Source organism: Denticeps clupeoides, chromosome 13, assembly GCF_900700375.1.
Source record: "Denticeps clupeoides chromosome 13, fDenClu1.1, whole genome shotgun sequence".
Lineage (NCBI taxonomy): Eukaryota > Metazoa > Chordata > Actinopteri > Clupeiformes > Denticipitidae > Denticeps > Denticeps clupeoides.
The window spans coordinates 6,421,584-6,440,058 of NC_041719.1; the positions used below are offsets into that span (position 1 = coordinate 6,421,584).

Below are 18,475 nucleotides of genomic sequence, written 5' to 3' on the forward strand. Positions count from 1 at the left end.
AACTTTGAAAGCTCTTCCCTCTGCTTCCGGGTCAAAGGAAGGTCATCAGCACATTGACAAAGATGAATGCAGCGCTGGTAAGAGAGAGAAATACCATCATTATTTATTTACAGACCAGATCAACAAATAAACTTGTACATGCATATATAAATTCCATCAAAATTTAATCTAACCTGTTTCAGGCTTCCTTTTCCAGTACACAGCAAGTAGACAGCCAGTACTGGTACAGCCAGGCTGGACGACAGCATCATTATCCATCCCAGCACATTCACCCACACCGGGTATGTGTAGGTTCGGTTAAATGTCAGGGGCTTGTAATTGGCCAAGGAGCCAACGAAGGATGCCTGGGGAAAGAAGGACATTATGGAATAATTTAAAGTCACACATAAATTCAGCACTCATAGACAAATGCAGTTAGGAATTTTAGGCACCACATGTTGGATTACAGTAAAGTCCATGCACAGCTGTTTGTGCATGCAGGCTCTCTGCTCTTGTGCTCAAGCCAGGCCACAACTGGACCAATAAAGCTGGCTCATTATAATTTTCTGATGTAAAATCTGATTTCTTTTTTGTAATGAATAAGGTCATTATCCATGTCAACAGAGACTAGCTAAAAAATAAGTGCAGCATCATACTGATATATTTTCAACTGGATTAATTAGAATGACTATGGGTCATACATGTGTGGAATTAACAGTGTCATCCTGTTTAAAAATTGTCAGAACCACTAATGAGAATAAGAGAGGAACTCACTGTGCATACTAGTGGTGTCAGATAGCGCCAGCAGAGACTGAAGAAGCGGCTGGGTCTCACTCCTGTCATGTCTTCAATTGCATCACACATGCGCTCCGCTCCTGGAAGATGGAAAGGCACGTTTTCTATCTGGCGTAACTAGAGTAATATAGTACTTTATTCATGTGTCACATTTAAATGTTTCAGATCATCAAAAGTGGGAATTTTGAACAACAAAATTGTTGTACTTCATGGTCATGCCACAGCATCTTAATAGGATTCAGGTCAGAACTTTGATTAGGCCACTCCAAAGTTTTCATTCTGTTTTTCTTCAGCCAGTCAGAGGTGAACTTGCTGGTGTGTTTTGGATCATTGTCATGTTGCAGAATCCACGTTGGTTTCAGTTTGAGGTCATGGACAGATAGAGGGACATTCTCCTTCATGGTGTTTTGTTAAACTGCAGAAATCCTAATTCCATTAATCACAGCAAGTCTTTCAGGTCCTGAAGCAGCAAAACAGCCCCTGACCATAAAACTATCACCACCACCATATTTTACTGTTGGTATGATGTTCTTTTTCTGAAATGCAGTGATTCTTTTTGCTGAGCAGTGCTTTTCGTCTTGGCTCCCCATCCCTTTCTCTTGTCATGAACTCTGCCCCGATCGACAGGTAACTCCTGGGAAAGTTCACCACTGTTACATGTTTTCACTAATTGTGGTTCGCTGGGAGTCCCAAAGGTTTAGAAACAGCTTCATAACCTTTTCCAGACTGATAGAGCTCAATTACTTTCTTTCTCATTTGTTCCTAATTTTCTTTGGATCTCAGCATGATGTCTGGCTTTTGAGGATATTTTGGTCTACATCACTTTGTCAGGCAGGTCTTATTTACATGATTCATTTATTGAGCTGTGACAGTAATCTTTGACTAGTATACATTAAAGGCCAAAAGTTTGGACACACCTTCTCATTCAATGTGTTGTCTTTATTTTCATGACCTTTTGCATTGGTAGATTCTCACTGAAGGCATCAAAACTATGAATGAACACATGTGGAGTTATGTACTTAACAAAAAGTGGAGATCTAGCCTCCACAGTCACCGGACCTGAACCCAATCCAGATGGTTTGGGGTGAGCTGGACAGTAGAGTGAAGGCAAAGTGCTAAACACCTCTGGGAACTCCAAGACTGTTGGAAAACCACTTCAGGTGACGACTTCTTGAAGCTAATCGAGAGAATGCCAAGTGTGTGCAAAGCAGTAATCACAGCAAAGGGTGACTCTTTTGAAAAAACTAGAATATATAACATGTTTTCAGTTATTTCGCCTTTTTTTGTTAAGTAAATAACTCCACATGTGTTCATTCATAGTTTTGATGCCTTCAGTGAGAATCTACCAACGTAAATGTTCATGTAAATAAAGAAAACACCTTGAAATAGAAGGTGTGTCCAAACTTTTGGCCTGTACTGTATATTATTTTTTGATGATCTGAAACATTTAAACAACATAAAACCATTAATTAAACAGAGAGGGCACACCACTGCATTTACAGCATAAGGACGTTCTTTGATTTTACTGCAATTATTTATTATTTACCAAATATCCAGCCCATTGTGAGACACTGAAGACTAGAGAGGAAGAGTTTGGAAGATGCATTCATGCCATAGTAATCAAAGACCTGCAGGACATAAATCCCACCCTACAGGGAAAAGGCTTATTTATAGACAAGCAATTATAGACACAAATCATACAAATGACTACAATCAGATTAACTTTATATTTGGTGCTCTGATCACCTCTGTAATCATTAGGATACTTATGCTGAAGCAGAAGAGGCTGAAGACCAGCAGTAAAAGTTCTCTTCGTCCAGGTCTGCGCAGCACAGTGGGAGCCAGGTCAATCACTGGCATTATCACCCCCTCCATCATAACAAACTAGAGTTTATGCATCCAACAGTTAATATCTGTTTGTTTGTTTGTTAGTGTGTGTATTTATGTGTGTGTGTGTGTGTGTGTGTGTGTGTACACATTTTGATGCCACCTGTGAATCCAGGCCAAGCAATATAATCATGATGAAGAAGCATATCGCCCACAACTGGGGTAAAGGCATCATGGGTACGCAATGAATGCCAGACCAGGACCTGTAAGAAGAAAAAAGTTATTCATGTAGCCACAAGCATTATCTATTTTGAACACTATTGATTACTTATATTGTTTGTTTTATATAGATACTCCCAAGCCATTATAAGTACAGTACCTGACTCTGCAACTTCTGCAATGCCAACATTGTATTCATGAGCCATGAAGCCCAGCACTGAAAATACTGCAAATCCAGCCACCAAACTGGTAGCAGCGTTCAACAAACAGAGCCAGAAACAGTTCCTGCCAGAGAGGTTCGGATTTAGGATGCTAATTTATGTATATTAGAGGGGTGCGGTTTGATTTGAGATTTTTGAGGACTGACTGGTTCTAAATCATACCTGTAGCAGTTGTTGTTGTATGGATTGTAGCTGCATAGTGAAGCCAACAGTCCTCCACCCACACCGAAGGAGAAGATGACCTGAGTTACAGCCTCCATCCACACCTGCATGAAAACACACAGACCTGTTATATGATGTATTTTTATCAAAAGATATTTTTAAAAACTCGGTATATAGAATACAAACTCCACCCACTCAAGGTCCAAGTAATGATTCAAACTAACAACCATGGGGTTTGTGAGATCTACATTTTATCTTGGAAAAGTTCTGTTTTGAATGCTTTGACATCTCATACATGTTGTTCAAAGTAACCTGAGGATCTAGAAGTGGGGTGAGGTCAGGCTTCAGATAGTACACAATCCCCTGCAGGGCACCAGGCAGAGTCAACCCTCTGATCAGCAACACCAGCAGCATCACGTATGGGAAAGTGGCTGTAAAATACACCACCTGAAAATAGAGCAACCAGATCCAGCATTTTGGGGTTAATCAGGATTTCACTGTGTTGCACCCAGACGCTCTAACAGCATCCAGGCTTATATTGGATCTGCTCATTTTAACTAAAGGTTTGTGAGATGTCTGATCAGCCAAAGAGGCAAACGTTTCCAATCATTTTATAACATAACTGTGTCACAGCTCAGACCGTGGAGGATGTGCCAGGTTGTAGTTACATGGAGTCCATGTGGTTGCCATGGTCGGTAGAAGAGTGAGGCGCAGAGATGGGAAATTTTGGAAAGGTATTTGATTATAAATACAAACAAAAGTGGCACAAGGGCTAAAACAAAGGAAAAAAGGATAAACAATTACAGACCCAAAGGCATGTGGCAATAAGGCCAGTAACATAAACTGGAACAAACCTAAGGAGAGTTATGTGCATGTCCACATCAATGTTGCAGCCCATACTGGGTGCTGCTTCACAGTTCTTATGGAGCTGGGATGATCAGGACTCCCATGGGCATCACAGTCCCGGATTACCTGACTGTCGGCACCTGTTGTTGTATAATGGCCCCCTCATTTTTAGTCCTTGTTGGGTCATTGAATGTTTGTCCATGTTTTACGTGTCTTTGTTACAAGTTAATCCCCCGTCTTGTGAATTCATGCTTTCTTGTCTGCCTTTATTGTGAAAGTTTTCTTCCTGTCTGCAGCAAACCGGTTTCACTCTCCGTCTACATGCTCAAAATGAAAATTCTCGTAGTCATTGAAAATTTACTATTTCCAGTTTACTATTGTTTCATTTTTACAACTGAATCCTAAACACCAACCTTTCCTGTAGACTTCACACCTTTCCAAATGCAGAAATAACAAATGACCCACATGGCAATGGCGCAGAGGAGGATCTCCCACCGAACACTGCCCAGCTCCTCAATTCCACCTGAGATCGCCAGCACACGCCGTCTGGAGATACGTTGTTTGTTAGAATATCTGGAATTTTGTTTGCATTTCCAGTGTACTTAAAGATTCCTTCTGTGTTTGACTTTAAAAACTTACTCCCAGAATTCAGTTGCTGGGGAGGTCGAGTTGGTGTTTATAGTCTGGTTATATTTGTTCAGTGCGTTAAAGTCCTCACAAGTTTCTACAGGAAGTGAAATATATTTTAGTTCATTATTCTTATTTTTTTTGATGTTGTTGCACTACTGTTATGCTGCTGTTGTTACACATGCCAAGGTGTAGTCAGTGTTCATACCTGTGTTCCAGGTGTGGCCACAGCTGGCCCAGGGCAGTTTGGCGTAGAAAGAGAAGCACAGGTACAGAAGAGCCCATGCAAGGATGATGACGTAAGACATGCAGTTATAGACCCTCATTATTATACCCGTGTAGCCGATCCCTTAGAGACAAACAGTACATTTATTGTTTCTAATGAATATTAGGCTATCTTCTTCAAATCTCCATTCAAAAATATTTTTACAACACCAATGTAGCCTAACAGAAATAATACCACAAGCACAGAAACCTTCACTGTGTTCATTTAATAAACTTTACCTACCTTGTATGTGGACAGCAAAGAAAGAATTTCATTATAAAGAAATTATAAATTTGATTTCTTCCATGCACATGACAATAACTACCATGAATCCTTAAATTCTTGAATATATTGACCTGAACAGATGAGAAAGTTTCTTCCCTACTCACCCTGAGCAATTGGGCACAACTTCTCCCAGCAGGTGATGCTTGCTTGCTGTGTGTACTGACCCATCGCACTCTCCAGAAGAAACAGGGGGATCCCACAGGTCACCACAACCACCACGTAGGGCACCAAGAAAGCACCTTGAAAAGAAAATTCATTACAAAGTAATATATACGTTTTAACTAAATGTTTCTTATGTTGTCCGTTCGTGTGTACATAAGGTTAGAGTTGTGGTTATAAAACATGATATTTAAATGTTCATACATTACTGCATCATAAACCATAAAGTCCTTGTGGTATAGACTACAGTAACTAGATTAGTGTAAAATAAAGCAGTTCAATATATCACAGTGTATCTTGTACATAAGTTAGACTTACCTCCACCATTTCTGTAGCAGAGATATGGGAATCTCCAAACATTTCCTAATCCAACTATGTTCCCTGCGACAACCAGGAAAAATTCTATATTGCTATTCCATTGCCCTCTTTTTTTAATTTTCTTTCTCCTACCCTCAACCTCTTCACAGTTCACAAGTTCCATCTTCTTTAGTCTGGTCAGATTAAAGCTCCTTGTCCCTGATCTCAACGCTGGCTTTTCCAGTCAGAAATATGAACTCAATCTAAGAAACATCTTAAATAAATCTACTTGTGTTCCAGGTGTGATCACAGATTGCCCAGGGCAGTTTGACATGGAAGGAGAACAAAAGGTGTCTGTTATATTAATTTAATTGCAATATCAACAAACTGAATTAATTTCTCTGAAACTGTGTTTGAGCCTCACTTTCTGTTTACTGCTACATGCTCACAATGAAAACAGAAAGTTTGTTGTTGCTTCATTTTTACATGTAAAATGTTGGTATCTACAGCCCTGCGCTTTAGGGTCATATTGCTCAGTTATGTTTTACCTAGATGTTGTCCTGGTGTCTGTCTCTGTGTGTGTATTTCTTTTTTGACATTGAGAAAGCAAACAACATAATGTGGAAGGATGGATTGTTCATTAAACTTTGTAAATTATCATCTCAGGCCAAGTGTACAGATGGTTCAGGAATTTTTGGCAGGAAAGAACTCTTATAATTACAGTAGGGAAGAGCTATTCGCAGAAATACGCAGAAAACACCTTAAGGCAGTACAGAGAGTCCTTTATTATTTTCTACTATGATAAATTATGTTTTTGGTGACGTTGAGAATGGGGTGGGGCTTTCACTGTTTGCAGATGTTCACAATCTGTAAAATAGGAAGGAACATTACGAAAATAGAAGAATGGTCATACAAAGTGAGGTGTTAAATTTTCTGCTACAAAAGAAACATTTGCAATCAGGACTTTAAAAAAGCTAAAGTTTAAAATAAATGTTTTGGGGAATGTGGTTAGATGAAAAAAATGACATGGGTTATCCATATTCAAAAAGTTTTGAATAATTGTGAAAAGGTTCGAAATGTAGTTCAGTTTCACTTTTAGTTGACGTTAACGCAGGGAAAAACATTACAGTATAATTTGTATGATGAGAAATGCAAGTCACTGCTAAAAAATTGTAAGTTTACAAGGTAGAAAGAAAATAAATGGGCAATATCAAATTTGTCACTTCACAAGAAGTCATAAGTTCTAAATGTACAAGAAAATATTTGAGATGTGAGATATGAAGGAGTAAGACAGTAACAATTTTCATGTGGGAGGGTAGAACAGGCAGATGAGGCAAACTGACAATACTGAGCAGCAAGTACAATGACAGTTATAGCACGTAGAGTGTAGATGCGTGTTCCAGTCAGTATTTAAGTGTGTGCACGTACAGTTTGTGTGTGAGTAACACAATGTGGGTGTAATGTTGGTGTTCAGGTGTTGTTGTGGAAAAGTCGAATGACCTGAGGGTATCAAATTGAAGGTGAAGAAAACCTCAATAAACCAAAATGCGTCTGACTAGTTCCATGCAGCAGCACAGCTCTACATTGGTTTTGAATCATATGCTCACTTTGTGTTGAAGCATTTGAAAAAAAGAGATAATTTTCCACAATTTTTTAAAACATTAATATAAAATATGGTTAGGAATCCCCTGTTCTCTGTCTGTGTTCGTGTCATGACACTCATCACCATCAGCCTGGCTTCATGGTAGAACTAGACAACCGCTGAAGCTTATCTGTGTTTGTTGTCTGTCTTCCAGCTATTTCTTTGTATAATTGCTATTTATTATTTAATTACTTGGTCTCTCACTGGGTTTACCAGCCTTTTTCATATTTCTTTTGTTGTGTATGTTCTCGGCCCTTAAAACCTCTTAAACACTGAAAGTCACCACAACCACCATGAAGGGCACAAGAAATGTCTGTTTATTAGTCGCACAAACATATTATGTACTTGTACTAGAGCAATGTGAAGCAGTGCATCCACTGCTTGTGTTTGAATTTATTCAAAGACAAAAACACATGAAAATTGACAGGTTCATATTTGTCAGTCTAAATGTGTTGACTAATCTGAACACAAAATGATTCTCTGCTTTTTGTAACTGTATGAACATATTGATGACTGCTAGTTCTTGTTTTTAATTTTTATTCATTCTAGTGTTCTTTATGTGTAAATTTGAGGAGTCCAAGAATTAAAATGTTTTCTGTATCCTTGAGCTTTACTTAACTTTAGACAGTTCCTTTTGGCAGCCAGTTGCTACTGTTGTATAAAAAAGCAGAAATACAGGAATTGTTTAAATTACAGTCTCTTGATTTGTAAAGAGTTGTTCTTGTGGAAAACGTACCTTCACCGTTCTTGTGGCAGAGGTAGATTAACTTGTACACATTTCTAACCCAACTATGTTTCCATTCTCAGTCAAGAGAAATTCTGTGATGCTTGCCTTGCTTTTCCGTTCCTCACACTCAGCTGCTTCTCCTTCCATGAGCTCCATCTTCCTCTAATTTGTCTGATTATTGCTGTAATGTCAGCTGCACCTAGTTTTGTCAGTCACCTTACATGGGGTGGAAGTCCAAAGGGCCAGTGCTAAGCAAGCAGAAGATCTTATGTCCTCTGATATCTCCACTACTTTACTTTACTTCACCCCTTCTGTAATATTTATTTTGTTTTTCACTGAGCTGTTGCAACATTTACAGACAAGTTTGAGCTCCACAAACTGCATTATGACCTGGCTGCTTCAGTTCCAGTGGTAACTAATGGTTCTCCTGTAGAGGGGAGTTCTGTGGTTCTTGTGCCGTCCTCCTTGTTTTGGGGATTGTGGAGTGTAGCGATAAGAATTGTAATTCGGTTGCTGTTGGACTATCCAGTCAAAGTTCCTAGTTTGTCACTTGGACAGTCTTGCATCTCACTGTCCCACCAAAGAACTGAGTAGGTGCGCTGCCTGTTCATCATTTTTATTGCATGGTATGGAGTTGGGAGTGATCTGCAAAACTATCAGACACTTTGTTATTTCCTATTGCAGTCTGTAGTAATTTGACTCTCTGTGATTTTCTTTTAACTGTTCCTTTTACTTGGAATGATCGTACAATTGACATGTTTTAGTGGATTTGAGAAAATCCTAAATATTTGAGTTTATAATCATTCCACCAATGAAAACAGTTCACCCTATACTAGACTGATACCCTGTTTATGGGGACGTCCTGCAGCAGGTTTCCAGCTACCCTGCAGTACTGACCAGAATGAGTAGGTTCCACAGCTGGAACCAGCATTTGTCAGAATATTGCACGAGAAAGTGAGGATCACTTAGCAATTAACATAAAAAATTTGATTGATATAAAGTGTTGAAATAAGTCATTTTGCTTTCAGTGTTGTTTTATGTTTCTTTATCAACAGTTTCACAGGGGCCGCAGAAAGTTTTTATTTTTGAATGATACGAGATCAACATGTTAGACACATAAAACCTTAACAGCCCAACTCCCCTTTTTTCCTGAAGATGGCACTACTGCTATTAGTAGCCTTTAGTAACTCCTTGTCATTAACTTTTATTACGGCCTCTAAGACAATGTATGTGTACATTTTTACTTGCAAGATAATGTTCATTACTGAGAGGTTAAGTATTATTTTCACACTGATGCAAACAACTTTTAATAAACCAAAGAATTCTCGATGATTTTATCTTAGGTGCCCTAACAAAGTATCTTCTTAAAAGCTTTATTTGGCAACTACATTGCATCTGGGGTCAACTTTGAAAGCTCTTCCCTCTGCTTCTGGGTCAAAGGAAGGTCATCAGCACATTGACAAAGATGAATGCAGCGCTGGTAAGAGAGAAATACTATTTTTTTTTTTACAAACCAGACCAACAAATAAGGTTGTGCATGCATGTACAGTGGGGAAAAAACTTATTTAGTCAGCTAAAAATAAGTTCTCCCACTTAAAAGAGAGGCCTGTAATTTTCATCATAGGTATACCTCAACTATGAGAGACAAAACGAGAAAAAAAATCCAGAAAATCACATCCTCTGATTTTTAAAGAATTTATTTGCAAATTATGTGGGAAAATTAGTATTTGGTCACTAACAAAAGTTAATCTCAATACTTTGTTATATACCCTTTGTTGGCAATGACGGAGGTCAAACGTTTTCTGTAAGTCTTCACAAGGTTTTCACACACTGTTGCTGGTATTTTGGCCCATTCTTCTATGCAGATCTCCTCTAGAAAAACACCCCCAAAGCGCAATGTTTCCACACTCATACTTCACAGTAGGTATGGTGTTTTTGGATGCAACTTGGCATTCTTTCTCCTCCAAACACGACAAGTAGAGTTTTTACCAAAAAGTTCTATTTTGGTTTAATCGGACCATATGACATTCCAATCCTCTTCTGGATCATCCAGATGCTCTCTAGCAAACTTCAGATGGGCCCGGACATGTACTGGCTTAAGCAGGAGAACACGTCTGGCACTGTAGCCTTTGTTACTTTGGTAATCATTTTGACCCTATAGGTGTCACCGTCCCCAAACACTGCTCCACGGGCGCCTGTCATGGCTGCCCATTGCTCACTCAGGGTGATGGGTTAAATGCAGAGGACACATTTCACTGTGTGCACCGTGTGCTGTGCTGCTGTGTATCACATGTGACAATCACTTCACTTTGAGGTGAGATCTTGCGTGGAGCCCCAGATCGAGGGAGATTAACAGTAGTCTTGTACGTCTTCCATTTTCTAATAATTGCTCCCACAGTTGATTTCTTCACACCAAGCTTCTTACCTATTGCAGATTCAGTCTTCCCAGCCTTGTGCAGGACTACAATTTTGTTTCTGGTGTCCTTACACAGCTCTTTGGTCTTTGCCATAGTGGAGTTTGGAGTGTTACTGTTTGAGGTTGTTTTTTTCTTCATTTTGTCTCTCATAGTTGAGAGATACCTATGATGAAAATTACAGGCCTCTTTCATCTTTTTCAGTTTGAACTTGCACAATTGGTGGCTGACTAAATACTTTTTTGCCCTACTGTATAAGTTCCATCAAAACTTAAACTAACCTGTTTCAGGCTTCCTTTTCCAGTACACAGCAAGTAGACAACCAGTACGGGTACCGCCAAGCCAGATGAGAGCGTCATCATCCAGCCGAGCACATTAACCCACCCCGGGTATGTGTAGGTTCGGTTAAATGTCAAGGGCTTGTAATTGGCCAAGGAGCCAATTAAGGATGCCTGGGGAAAGAATAATTTAAACTCAGTAGTGTAGTGGTTTTCATATTCGCATAACACGCAAAAGGTCTTTGGTTTGATACCAGGCCGAAAAAAACTTTCTTGTGCAGTGGTGACCTAGTGGGTAAGGTAGTGGACCAGTAATCGGGAAGGTTTCCGGTTCGAATCCGAAACCACCAAGGTGGCACTGAGCAAAGTACCGTTCCCACTGTGTACCCCAGTACTGTGCTGTGTTTCACAATGACAATCACTTCACTTTCAATTTCACAAATAAATTCAGGATTCTTAGACAAATGCAGATGCAATTTTTAGGCACCCATTTTTTACAGTAAAGGCCATGCACAGATATGCAAGAAATCAATATGTTCTTTGTGACAGATAACCATATTAGTAGAGCAATGACAAAACAGCAGTCACCATGTACTGTTTGGAAAATATAATAGAAAATTGAAAGTGAAGTGACTGTCATTGTGAAACACTGCAGCACAGCACACACTGCAAATTTCTTTGCATTTAACCATCACTCGTAGTGAGCAGTGGGCAGCCATGAAAGGCACCCAAGGAGCAGTGTGTGGGGGATGGGACTTTTGCTCAATTGCACCTCAGTAGCGCCTTGGCAGTGAAGGATTCTAACTGGCAACCTTCTGATTACGGGTCCATTTCTTTCCCTGCTAGACCACCACTGCCCCTCAGGGTTAAGTGTCTTGCTCAAGGACTCAATGGTAGTAAGTGGGGTTTGAACCTGGATCTTCTGTTACCCACTAAGCTAGTATTGAATTAGGTCATTATCCATGTCAACAAAGACTAGACTAAAAAAATCAGTCATTAAACGCAGCCTCATGCTGATATATTTCCAACTGTAACTCACTGTGCATACTAGTGGTGTCAAATAGCGCCAGCAGAGACTGAAGAAGCGGCTGGGTCTCACTCCTGCCATGTCTTCAATAATATCACACATGCGCTCCGCTCCTGGTAGATGGAAAGGTACGTTTTTGTTGTTGTTGTTCTTTTTCTTTATACACAGCGCATACGGAAAGTACTCACAGCGCATCGCTTTTTCCACATTTTGTTATTCCAAAATGGATTGAATATTTTCTCCTCAGAATTCTACACACAGCACCCCATAATGACAAGTTTACTTCAGGTTTTGGCAAGTTTCTTAAAAATAAATAACTGAGAATGCCATGTACATAAGTGATGCTGTGAATACTTTATGGATGCACTGTATATACAACATAAGGACTTTCTAAGATTTTACTGCAATGAGTTATTATTTACCAAATATCCAGCCCATTATCAGACACTGAAGACCAGAGAGGAAGAGCACAGAGGATCCATTTATGCCATAGTAATCAAAGACCTGCAGGACATAAATCCCACCCTGCAGAGAAAATGCTTATTAAATAATAGACACAAATCACTACAATCTGTTGAACTTAATACTTTATATTTGGTTCTTTGAACACCTCTGTAATCATTAGGATACTTATGCTGAAGCAGAAGAGGCTGAAGACCAGCAGTAAAAGTTCTCTGCGTCCAGGTCTGCGCAGCACAGTGGGAACCAGGTCGATCACTGACACGATCACCACTTCAATCATGAAAAACTAGAATTTATGCATCCAACAGTTAATATCTGTTTGTTTGTTTTTTCTTTTTGTTTGTGTACGTTCATATTTTGATGCCACCTGTGAATCCAGGCCAAGCAAAATAATCATGATGAAGAAGCATATCGCCCACAGCTGGGGTAAAGGCATCATGGCCACTGCCTGAGGGTACGCAATGAATGCCAGACCAGGACCTGTAAGAAGAAAAAGTTATTCATGTAGCCACAAGCATAATTTATTTTGAACTATATTGATTACTCGTATTGTTTGTTTTATATAGATACTCCCAAGCCATTATAAGTACAGTACCTGACTCTGCAACTTCTGCAATGCCAACATTGTATTCATGAGCCATGAAGCCCAGCACTGAAAATACTGCAAATCCAGCCACCAAACTCGTACCAGCGTTCAACAAACAGAGCCAAAAACAGTTCCTGCCAGAGAGGTTCGAATTTAGGATGCTAAATTAGGGATATTAAAGGGGTGCGGTTTGATTCAAGATTTTTGGGGACTGACTGGTTCTAAATCATACCTGTAGCAGTTGGTGTTGTATGGATTGTAACTTCCCAGTGAAACCAACACTCCTCCACCCACACTGAAGGAGAAGAAGACCTGAGTTACAGCCTCCATCCACACCTGCATGAAAACACATGGACTTGTTTACCAGAATCCTAATATGATTATGAACAACTACAGACCAGTGTCTCATCTCTTTCTAAAGTCCTTGAGTGCAGTGTCAACGATCAGCTATCACTTCATCTGTCTCAGTACAACATCCTATATCCCAACCATTCTGGCTTCAGAGCAGGTCATTCTGCATAGACAGCCCTTCTGGCTATTTCTGGGAAACTACATGTGGCCAGATCAGCGAAACTCTCATTGGTTCTTATTCTCCTCGACCTCTCTGCAGCATTACATTTAACCACAAGACTCTCCTGTCCATCTTGAAATTCGAGCCTCAGCATTGAAATGGTTTGTTTCCTAGCTTGATGAGTAGTACCAAGTGACTTGGAAAGGATCTACATCTGCTTCACACAGACTCTAAACTGGTGACCCTCAGGGCTCAGTACTTGGTCCTCACCTTTTCTCCCTCTACACAAGATCACTTGGTGAGGTAAGTTCCTCACAAGGGCTATCCTACCACTGCCATCTGGCCTCTCCAACTAATACAGAATGCAGCAGCACGACTGATCTTCAACCTTCCCAAATTCTCCCACAACACCCCACTTCTACTCTCCCTTCACTGGCTTCCAATAGATGCCCACATCAGATTCAAAATACTGATGCTGGCCTACAAAGCCAAACATGGAGTAACACCATCCTACCTCAGAGCCCTTATCATACCTCGTATACTCAAAAATAAGGGAAGTGATTGTCACATGTGATACACAGCAGCACAGCACACGGTGCACACAGTGAAATTTGTCCTCTGCATTTATCCCATCACCCTGAGTGAGCAGTGGGCAGCCATGACAGGCATCTAGGGAGCAGTGAGTGGGGACGGTGCTTTCCTCAGTGGCACCTTGGTGGATTGGGATCCGGCAACCTTCTGATTACGGGGCCTCTTCCTTAACCGCTAGGCCACCACTGCCCACTACTCCGACCCTCGAGTACTGCTCGCCTGCTCCCTACACTGTTGATGGTACGAGGAAGACACTCATTTAGACTGTTCTCTGTCTTGACCCCTAGGTGGTGGAATAAACTTCCCCTCAAGGTCAGAACAGCACAGTCACTAGTATTTTCAAATTCCTCTTTAAACAATAACTTGTAACTAACTTGTATCTTCTTATAGTCTGACTTATGGAAGTAAAAACTAGAAAACAAAAGAATTGTATTCATGGTTTGAGTCTGATCAGTTCATTGATGGTAACATTGGGGTGAAAGAATGCCTAATGGCATGAAAATGTTGACTTTTTTTATTAAAAAATATTTTGAAAAGGTTGGGAATAATGAATGCAAACTGTCAAGGTCCCGCTCAAGGTCCGAGTGTGCCGGAGTTAAATGGTTACACTAGATTTATAAGTGTATTTCTTCTTTCTTGTGTCTTTTATTTTCTTATTTTCTAAAGACTTTTATTTTGTTTACCTGTATTCTGATGTGGGTAAGGGAATTATAACGACAATCAGGGTGTTTGTTCAATTGTAGAATGTTAAAATGTTTTTGGTTATGTTAAATATGTTTCTGTATTTTTGTTTGTTCAATTTATGATTATTATAAAAAGTTATGTGGGTTCTAAAACTTTGATCACCCCCCGAAAAGTGGTTGGATGCGGCCGTGCCCTTGGGTTAGTGGGTTGGAGACTTGGTTTAGTCCTCTTAGACACATGGCATGAGCTGTGAGAGGTGCAAGGGGTTTGTGTGTAAAAAGTTATTTCTTCTATTTTAATTTATGTACATATTCGGAATATTTTGCATGTGTGTTATTTTGTGAATATTTTTTTATGTTCTGTTATTACTGTATATTGTAGAGAGAGGTGCAGAGAGACGCGAGTTGTGACGCGATGTTCTGGCGTGACCTTGTTTTTATACAGGTATGCAATATTGTAAATACTTTATGTTAATGTTTAGTCCTCTTAGACACATGGCATGAGCTGTGAGAGAGAAAGGTGCAGAGAGACGCAGTTTGTGACGCGATGTTCTGACGCGACCTTGCTTTTGTACAGAATACAGTTTGCACGGAAAATCTCGTGGGTGTCGGCTCGTCATTACGGTTCAAGAAAAGAGATAAAAAAATTACACAACGCAGAAGAAGAACCGCTACACGAGCAATGATTCAAACTAACAACCATGGGGTTTGTGAGATTTGCATTTTATGTCGGAAAAGTTCTGGTTCGAATTCTTTGAAACTGACAACTCATACAGGTTGTTCAAAGTAACCTGAGGCTCTAGAAGCAGGGTGAGGTCAGGCTTCAGATAGTACACAATCCCCTGCAGGGCACCAGGTAGAGTCAAACCTCTGATCAGCAACACCAGCAGCATCACGTATGGGAAAGTGGCTGTAAAATACACCACCTGAAAATAGAGATCCAGCATTTTAGGGTTGATCCCCCGTCTTGTGAAAGTTTCTTCCTGTCTGCACGACCCTGTCTCACTCTGTCTAATTGCTAGAAAATAAAATTCTTGTAGTCTTTGAAAGTTTAATATTGTTTTTTTTACATTACATTTTTACATTTGAATCCTAAACACCAACCTTTCCTGTAGACTTCACACCTTTCCAAATGCAGAAGTAACAAATGACCCACATGGCAATGGCGCAGAGGAGGATCTCCCACCGAACACTGCCCAGCTCCTCAATACCACCTGAGATCGCCAGCACACGCCGTCTGGAGATACGTTGTTTGTTAGAATGTCTGGAATTTTGTTTGCATTTCCAGTGTACTTAAAGATTCCTTCTGTGTTTGACTTTAAAAACTTACTCCCAGAATTCAGTTGCTGGGGAGGTCGAGTTGGTGTTTATAGTCTGGTTATATTTGTTCAGTGCGTCAAAGTCCTCACAATTTTCTAGAGGAAGTGAAATATATTTTAGTTCATTCTTAATTTCATGAAGCTGTTGCACTACTGTTATGCTGCTGTTGTTACCCATGCCAAGGTGTAGTCAGTGTTCATACCTGTGTTCCAGGTGTGGCCACAGCTGGCCCAGGGCAGTTTGGCGTAGAAAGAGAAGCACAGGTACAGAAGTGCCCATGCAAGGATGATGACGTAAGACATGCAGTTATAGACCCTCATTATAACACCTGTGTAGCCGATCCCTTAGAGAACAACAGGATTTGTATTGTTTCTCATGAACGTTAGACTACGTTCTTCAAACCTATGAATCCTTGAATATATTGACCAGAACAGATGAGAAAGTTTCTTCCCCACTCACCCTCAGCAATTGGGCACAACTTATGCCAGCAGGTGATGCTTGCTTGCTGTGTGTACTGACCCATGGCAATCTCCAAAAGAAACAGGGGGATCCCACAGGTCACCACAACCACCACATAGGGCACCAAGAAAGCACCTTGAAAAGAAAATTCAGTACAAAGTAATATACTTTTTAACAAAATGTTCCTTATGTTGTCCGTTCGTGTGTACATAAGGTTAGAGTTGTGGTTATGAAACATGATATTTAAATGTTCATACATTACTGCATTGTAAACCATACAGTCCTTGTGGTATAGACTTCAGTAACAAGATTAGTGTAAAATAAAGCAGTTCAATATATCTCAGTGTATCTTGTACATAACTTAGACTTACCTCCACCATTTCTGTAGCAGAGATATGGGAATCTCCAAACATTTCCTAATCCAACTATGTTCCCTGCGACAACCAGGAGAAATTCTATATTGCTATTCCATTGCCCTCTTTCTTCAATTTTCTTTCTTTTACCCTCAACCTCTTCACAGCTCACAATTTCCATCTTCTTTAGTGTGGTCTGATTAAAGCTTCCTGTCCCTGATCTCAATGCTTTGCCAGTCAGAAATTATTGAAATCTTCATTTTTACATGTAAAATGTAAAATGCCCTGCGCTTTGGGGTCATATTGCTCTGTTCTGTTTTACCTAGATGTTGTCCTGGTGTCTGTCTGTCTGTGTGTATTTGTGTGTGTGTGTGTGTGTGTGTTTCTTTATTTGAGACATTGAGAAAGCAAACAATATAATGTGGAAGGATGGATTGTTCATTAAACTTTGTAAATTAGTCAGCTCAGGCCAAGTTTACAGACGGTTCAGGAATTTTTTGTAGGGAAGAAAACTTCAAATTAGAGTAAAGAAGAGCTATTCGCAGAAATACTTTTTTGAAAATGCAAAGCCTCAAGGCAGTACAGAGAGTCCTTTATTATAATGATAAATTATGTTTGATGGTGATGTTGAGAATGGGGTGGGGCCTTCGCTGTTTGCAGATGTGTGCAATCTGTAAAATAGAAAGGAACATTACAAAAATAGAAGAATGGTCATACAAAGTGAGGTGTTAAAGTTAGGAAGAAAATAAATAGGCAATATCAAATTTGTCGCTTTACAGGAAAGGCAGTCATAAGATGTAAATTATACGTTCAAAGGAGAAGGGTGAGATATGAATTAACAATTTTCATGTGGGAGGGTCGAACAGGCTGATGAGGCAAACTGACAATACTGAGCAGCAAGTACAATGACAGTTATAGCACGTAGAGTGTAGATGCATGTTCCAGTCAGTATTTAAGTGTGTGCACGTACAGTTTGTGTGTGAGTAACACAATGTGGGTGTAATGTTGGTGTTCAGGTGTTGCTGTGGAAAAGTCGAAAAAATGAGGGTAAAAACTGTTCTTAAGTCCTATAGTCCAAGCAGCTAGACTCAGTTCTTAAACGGTTGGATCCTAATCAATTTCAGGCAATTACGACTTTAATTTGTATAAGATTGAGGGTGCAGAAAACCTCAATAAACCGAAATGCGTCTGACTAGTTCCATGCAGCAGCACAGTTCTACATTGGTTTTGAAACACATGCTCACTTTGTGTGGAAGCTATTGAAACAAATAGATCATTTTTCACAATTTAAAAAAATATTAATATAAAATCAAGGGTGCAGAAAACCACCCCAAAATGAGGTTTGTATAAATAGTCCCATGCAATAGCACTGTTCTACACTAATCTGGCCCCAAACCCTCAAAAATATGGTTAGGTGTTGAAAGAAAAAACAGAAGTCTTTGTGGAGGGTTGTGCTTAGTGAATATCTGAATATCTGTTGAATTTTCAACATGAAACTACTGTAACTTCACCGCAGCGTCTGAGTTCTACTTTCAGATCGTCTCTTCCCTGTCTGTATTCTCCCTGTCTCTAGGTCTAGGGCTCTTCTGTTTTAGGGTTCAGCCTATGTCTTAGTTTGGTCCCCTGTTCTCTATCTGCACTCGCGTCATGGCACTCATCACCATCAGCCTGGAGGCTTCCAAGAGGCTTGGAATTCAGGTCTCAGCATGGCAGTGGTTTGCTCCCTACCTTGATGAGCGA

The 18,475-nt window shown here is 40.0% G+C and overlaps 1 protein-coding gene and 1 pseudogene across 1 annotated transcript; both read right to left on the bottom strand.

The window, feature by feature from the left end:
* Positions 1-2: 2 nt before the first annotated feature.
* LOC114802194 (sodium- and chloride-dependent GABA transporter 2-like) lies at positions 3-5,935 on the bottom strand (annotated as a pseudogene).
* A 6,249-nt stretch (positions 5,936-12,184) lies between these two features.
* LOC114801600 (sodium- and chloride-dependent GABA transporter 3-like) lies at positions 12,185-17,276 on the bottom strand. Its single transcript, XM_028999675.1, has 11 exons — positions 16,754-17,276; positions 16,383-16,517; positions 16,126-16,266; positions 15,934-16,018; positions 15,708-15,840; positions 15,395-15,529; positions 13,051-13,154; positions 12,828-12,952; positions 12,600-12,712; positions 12,381-12,518; positions 12,185-12,295 (listed from the first exon to the last, which is right to left on the bottom strand). The coding sequence occupies exons 1-11, from the start codon at positions 16,914-16,916 to the stop codon at positions 12,185-12,187; spliced, it is 1,383 nt and encodes a 460-aa protein (XP_028855508.1). The 5' UTR covers positions 16,917-17,276.
* Between the last annotated feature and the right edge of the window lie 1,199 nt (positions 17,277-18,475).

Excerpts from the sequence above, each read along its gene's own strand:
- LOC114801600 (XM_028999675.1), bottom strand. The coding sequence starts at position 16,916 with ATGGAAATTGTGAGCTGTGAAGAGGTTGAGGGTAAAAGAAAGAAAATT. Across the intron at positions 15,841-15,933 it reads CCAGCAACTGAATTCTGGGA|ACGGCGTGTGCTGGCGATCT; the intron begins GTAAGTTTTTAA and ends ACGTATCTCCAG. Across the intron at positions 15,530-15,707 it reads GTGTGAAGTCTACAGGAAAG|GTGGTGTATTTTACAGCCAC; the intron begins GTTGGTGTTTAG and ends CTCTATTTTCAG.